The following is a 6302-nucleotide window of genomic DNA, read 5'->3' on the forward strand; positions in this document are numbered from 1 at the left end:
AAATATTCGTCCACAGCTTTTATTGTTGGAATGAAATATAGCAAGACTTGCATTGCCTACTAAGAAAGTTAGTAGCCGATAGTCATCCGGTTAAGTCTTCCTATGTTCTTTTAAAACTTTCATACAAATTTTTAATTATGTAAACTGTAAATTTTTATCTTTGTTTTAATTTGAAAAACAAAGCATGCAGTTTTGCTGTTTACTTTTCTACCATATCTGTTTACACAGTTACTTAAACTGATGGTTTATGCAAACCAGGCCTTTGGTGAAATGAATTTTAATACGGTCGAGTGGAAAATGATGCAACTCATCTTTTCATAACCAGGATGAAGTACAAAATGCTTTCTGCAAGCTTTAAAAACAAAATGTAAATGTAGTAGAAGTTGTTCACAAACACCTTTTCTTCTAACAACTTATTACCAAGCTAAGCTGTTATTTTGCTCAAATCTTTGCAAATTTACATAGTACAGAAACCATTTTTGGTGTTTATAATGAAAAAGAACAGAAAAGAATTCATAATGTACTTAGATCAACAGCCTATGGCTTCTGGAAGCTGAGATATAGAAAATTACATCATACCATAACAAACAAGGTTGAGATACTGTAATTGGCTAAAAAGAAATAAATCAACACACTTTTAGAGCTGTTTTGTTCAAAACTAATATAACTTTTCTCCTGGGGTGTTATAAGTGCCATATTATGTTCAGAAAAATTTCAGGAAACTCACAAACACTAAAAACTTTGTTGGGAACTTTCTGAATCAACCCAAAATCAAAACATACAATTTTGTTTTTATGTATAAACTTAAATAAATAAAACTTTTTAGAAAATAAAATTAGATTTTAAAGAATTTTCTTTAATGTTAGGAAAAATGGTTACAGATTTATTTCCTATAAATATTTAATTTGATGGTGGATTTTGCTCTCAAAACAGACTGCACACATCTGAGCATAAGAGAGAGTTAGCTTAAAACCCTGTAAAAGCTCAACAAATTTACTTGTTTTTCTATTTTCCGTATTATTAATGAGAAATATAAAAGGACTCGACAAAGAAACCTGAAATACACTACTTTTAACACTGATCAATTGTAACTTCACCAATTATTTAGAATGTTCTATGTTCTTCTTCCATCCAACCAATAACTCAATCCATTAAACTAGTAATCCACTGCATTACCCTATCTTGATTAAATGTAACATTTCAAATAAAATATGTTCAGAAGATATGACCATCCTGTTCTAAACCCATGCTATCTGTGACAATACTAATTAGAATTGATTATAGATTTAGCGATTTCCAACCACTAGCTGGAAAAACAATGATATTGTAAATTTAAATGGTTCCATATAGCTTAATTTTTTAAACCATTTATCATTATATTGTAACAAATCTCTGAACTCTTTAAAGATCTTAATATCCTTCCTGTGATATGGTGACCAGAACAGCTCACAAGTTTCACAAGAGCACTGTACACTGATAAAATTGGATAAGTAGACATGCTGCCTTTAAGGGTCAATTGTGGTATAGTTACTTTCTATTTAACAGTTTTACATTACCAGTAAAGTTGTCTATCATTATTATTATAATTATTTTAATATGAGAATAAAGTGACCCCATAAAAGTGAGTTACTTAGTTGTAAGCTTTCCTTCACAAGAGTCCAAACAGTAACATAGTTCATTGCCTTAAAACTTGTGCAGTACAGCAGTATTTTCACATTCTAGAAGATATGGCCACAGATCAATGACTAAAGATTGTATAATGCATTACAATTAATAATGTAATTAAATTATGAACTTTAATCTAGACTCCATTTTATTCATCACATTGTAGTTTTCTTTAGTTATAAAAATTACATTAAGTAAAATAACAGGTTAATAAGTGGTAAAAAATGTTCAGCATAGTAGAGATATCCTGTACATGTAGTACAAGAAGGTAGTCTGCTGATGAAAACTCTAAAACGATGCACAGAAGCAAAAAGAGCAAGGGGGAGAGAGAAAGACAGATATGGTATTCAGCATAGTAGATATCTTGGACATGTGCAGCACAAAGATGAAACCAGACTCATGATTTTGGCCACCCTCACAAGTCCCACTTGCAACCACATCCAAACAATTTTGTGTCTATGACATTTTACAGTTGTGTCAGCTTTATTCTCTTTCTTGAAACAGTTACCCTGTGCATTTCTTGAAGAAAATAACTGCCTCATTCCTAACTAATTTGTTTGTCAAACCACCAAAGATACTCACTGTACCCAAACTTCCCTTATACGCCTGCTTACCTCATTTCGGGAGACAGAACTCTCTGATCACGAAACAGATGAAAAAGATATGTAATACTTACTATCCCCAAATTGACCTGAAAGTCATTATGAAACCCAACTTTAGAGTAAAAAAATGTTTCTGCTACAAAGATCATTTGCCGACTGCCCATTGTTCACATCTTGTCTACTTATACACATGCAGAGACTGTAAGGCCTCCTATATTGGTGAAACCAAACGTCACCTTAAAGTACGGGCATATCTATAAAAACTGGAAGAAAGGTTAGAAACCCCCCCAACTCTGTCTATCAACACAATAGAGAAACAGGACATCCGATTTCTCTATCAAACTTTAAAATTCGTTCAACAGCCAACCATGATACTGAACTTCTTATAAAAGAAACATTATACATAAAAACTCTTCTCCTGTCCCTAAATACTACACAGTCTTCACTGGATTTAAACCTATTTTAACTATTTCACTTGCGCCTCAGTTTTCATTTTCTCATGTTATATTTGTACAATCGAATTGTTTATTTCTTATGTATATATATATATATATTTCTGTTGTAATTACAAATAGTTTTTTTTTTTTGGTTTTGTAACACTAGATTACTGATGATGGAATTGTGACTATTCCAAAACGTTTAATAAATGCTTCCTGTAATTACGTGTTTTGTTTTATCTTTAGGTTATATTCTTAATTGCATTTCTTTACATTTTCACATATAGTTTATTTTTAATGTTTTATCTTTCTTTCCTGTCCTTTAGCATATTTATTATCTATCATAACACAAGTCAATTGGTGTCCCTGACCAATGTTATGAAAATTTAGCCGTCAGCAGAATGTAGTGGTGCACACACATTACACTAAAACTCTTGAGAACAGAGGAGGCGTTGGGTTATATAAAAATAATTATTAAACCTATCAAATATGTATCTTAAAACATAAATAACACATAAGTAAAATATAAAACAAAAATCCAAGTTAACATTTTTCTTCCACTGAAAATGTACAATAAGTACATACTTCTCTCACACAAAGCTATCTCAATGTTTGTTTGCTCTCTAATCATTGCTAAAAAATTTTCACAATCAGCACACCAGTGTACATATCATGTGACTACTCTCCACCAATAGTATTATACCACCTAGACTGATGCAGCTTACTCTCTCTGCTATTCCTGCTCAATCCTCACTTTCAAGAATTAGCAGGCCTCAAAAGGCAGTGGGGAGGAAGGGTGTTAGAGGAGGTAAGTACCTATTGGAAATACATTTTCAGTATAATAAATATGTTAATTCCAATACTGTCTTGCCTCCACTCACACAGGGCTAGAATCCCATATTGCAAAGGTGGAAGAGCCGCTGTAGGTGCACAAATATCAACCCAAGTGGAAAGTGCCCACCAAGAATAAATAGGTGTGCTCGGAGATAAAAATGAAGCACACCTTTGGGTACTGCACTACTTCTGGAACATAAAAGTTCTTCACCCAGGAAGTAGGAAATTAATCAAAATGGGTTTTAAAGGAAAATATTTGCACAATGTAATATGTTCTGAGAGATTCAAGCTGTGATAATATATAAACAAAATTAGCTAAGTACATATCCAATCTCAAATGGACAAACAAGGTTCCATAACTTGCCCTTGACATTAGGAGATTCAGGATGAAAAAAAAATTGTAACAACCATATTGTATTAGAAATATACCCATCAACCCCAACTGTAAGTAAACAAAGTAAACATCAAGCAGCCAGAATTATGAAAAGGAAACGAGCTTTCGATTGAAATTGGACAAACTCCCAAAACAACTGTAGAAGCAAGAAGTACGACAAACTAAATTTGGCATTACAGGGTCATGTATTGCCTCAACTCAACCATAAGAATAGGGTAATAGCTGTAACCGGTATTACAGGCAAAATAACTCAACCAACCATAAATATAAGGAGGAGACATCCTGCATCCGAACACGAGGAGGGCATGGAATATTCACCCAACCATAGGAAAAGAGTGTTTACGTCTTCTTCCCAGTATTACGAGGCAAATGAAGTCTCCAAAACCCAACCCTAGAGCAGGAAAAGAACCTCCTGCAACTGGAATTAATGAGAAGACAGGCATCTACTGCACACAACCGTAGAAACGGGGCTTTGTCATCCCAAACCCAGCATTATGAGAAGGATCCCACATAGGCTGGACCTGCTCCAACCGACATTTGTCTACCTGGGAAAAATCATCCAAGGGAAACAGAAAGAGAGAAACCAGCTTTACCCTCTTCTCATTGAGTGGATAACCATGGGTATGTGCAATAAAGTAAGTTTCTAAACTCACTCAGGAGGAAGCCTCCATGGTCCACCACCTCAGCAACTGGGAACTAGGAAGTGGTAAGGACTCCTGTGCTCCACTGGAAGAAAATAGGTGGGAAGTAAACTTGTTGAAGAGTCCAGCGGAACATCACACTGGAGAAAATGCAATTCTCTATTTTGAAAAGCAGACCAACCCAATTTATTAAATCAAAGGGTCAGCAGGGATGGGCAGAAATCTCCTTCTGCTTTCCTCATGAAGTCCATGAGTGACGTTTCAAACGTCTAGCACACACACATATATATATATATATATATGTGTGTGTGTGTGTGTGTGTGTGCGTATATATATATATATATATATATAGCACACTCACACCACTGGATATGCCACCAGACACATTAACGAAGAGACATGGGGACACAAATATAACTTTTGGCAGGGTACAAGTTATCTTCAGCTGAGACAGTCCTATTGTTCTAACAGTAACAGAACGGTTGACCTTTGACACAGGCTGCATTCAGACCTGGATGCAGTAAATTTAAGGGAACCTTGAAAAAATTTAAATGATAAGGGTTGACTTTGAACTTTGAAAGAATTTTTCTATTTTTAAGTTTAACAAACAGGGTAAAATTGATAAAAAATATTAATATTATGATAAAATCTGGCAAAATACATTCAACTTTCAAGCATTTATAAACAGGCTGAAAAATAAAAAAGCGAATAAAAAATTTGGGCAACATCTAGCTATTATGTGGCCTAAGCCTATTCGGTTAACCTTCCGTTACAGTTAAAAACGCTGGCTCGGTTGTAATTAAGTAACAGTTGTATTACCTTTATCGATTAAGTCACTATCAGTAATACTAATACCACACAACTTCCTTATTTGAACTTGAATCTTCATTTCATGCACAAAAATCTACTATATAAATACATACCTATATAATTTCAGAAACGATCCAAGAATTCCGCCATTCTGGCGTATAATATCAAAACCTCTTTTAATCTTATCTAGACCAATAACTTTAGCCATAATAGTACCAGTAATTCTTAACTTCTAAGTTCTAGTACAACAGTTGGATAAAGGAGAAAAAAATTTACAGTGACATGCGTAGCGACACCTGTTAATATCTAAAACTTTTACTCAGTTTTTCCTTTTAATTTATTTAAATATTTAAATAATAATATAAAGTGGTTACCTTTTTTTCAGAAAAACAATTGTTAAGGAAGACTTTTATAACCAAAATAAGAAGAGAAATATTGAGTATGCAGGAGAAGGTGCAAAAATAATTCAAACAAAAATACTGATGTGAGATGAATAAAGATTGAAGTACTTTTAATAACGTATAACACTAAATATTAGAGCACAAGTAGCTCACTGTTCGGCTTTGCAATTAACAAAAGAAAAATCTCGAGAAATATTTCAAACTAAATATAAAATTAAATACATTTGCATTAATGTTAAAAGACTTCCAAGTGAAACAATGAAGCATCATTTGGGCGTGAGAGACATCCCCATCCTTACAGAGGCAGTTTCTGTAGCGAAAAGATACGAAGAGGTAAATTCTAACTGATCAAAAGAGATAAAGAAGCTTGAAACTGCAGCTGCTGTGATAACACCTTGGACAGACTGGCCCACTCGAGTAAATTTGCCACGTCATGGGTTAACCACCTACCCACACATCCCAGCTCTGCAATACAACCACACTGTATTCTAGTGAATGGGCAGGGTTACCCAATCTTC

The 6302-nt window shown here is 33.9% G+C and overlaps 1 protein-coding gene across 1 annotated transcript in view; it reads right to left on the bottom strand.

The window, feature by feature from the left end:
• LOC106468813 (probable NADH dehydrogenase [ubiquinone] 1 alpha subcomplex subunit 12) overlaps nt 1-5653 on the bottom strand; it is a 19952-nt gene extending 14299 nt beyond the window's left edge. The window contains exon 1 of the mRNA XM_013929254.2: nt 5497-5653. Coding sequence (XP_013784708.1) covers nt 5497-5591 — 95 coding nt within the window. The 5' untranslated portion in view covers nt 5592-5653. The remainder of the gene's footprint in view (nt 1-5496) is intronic.
• Between the last annotated feature and the right edge of the window lie 649 nt (nt 5654-6302).

The sequence above is a fragment of the Limulus polyphemus genome, unplaced genomic scaffold (assembly GCF_000517525.1).
Source record: "Limulus polyphemus unplaced genomic scaffold, Limulus_polyphemus-2.1.2 Scaffold3174, whole genome shotgun sequence".
Classification (NCBI taxonomy): Eukaryota; Metazoa; Arthropoda; class Merostomata; order Xiphosura; family Limulidae; genus Limulus; species Limulus polyphemus.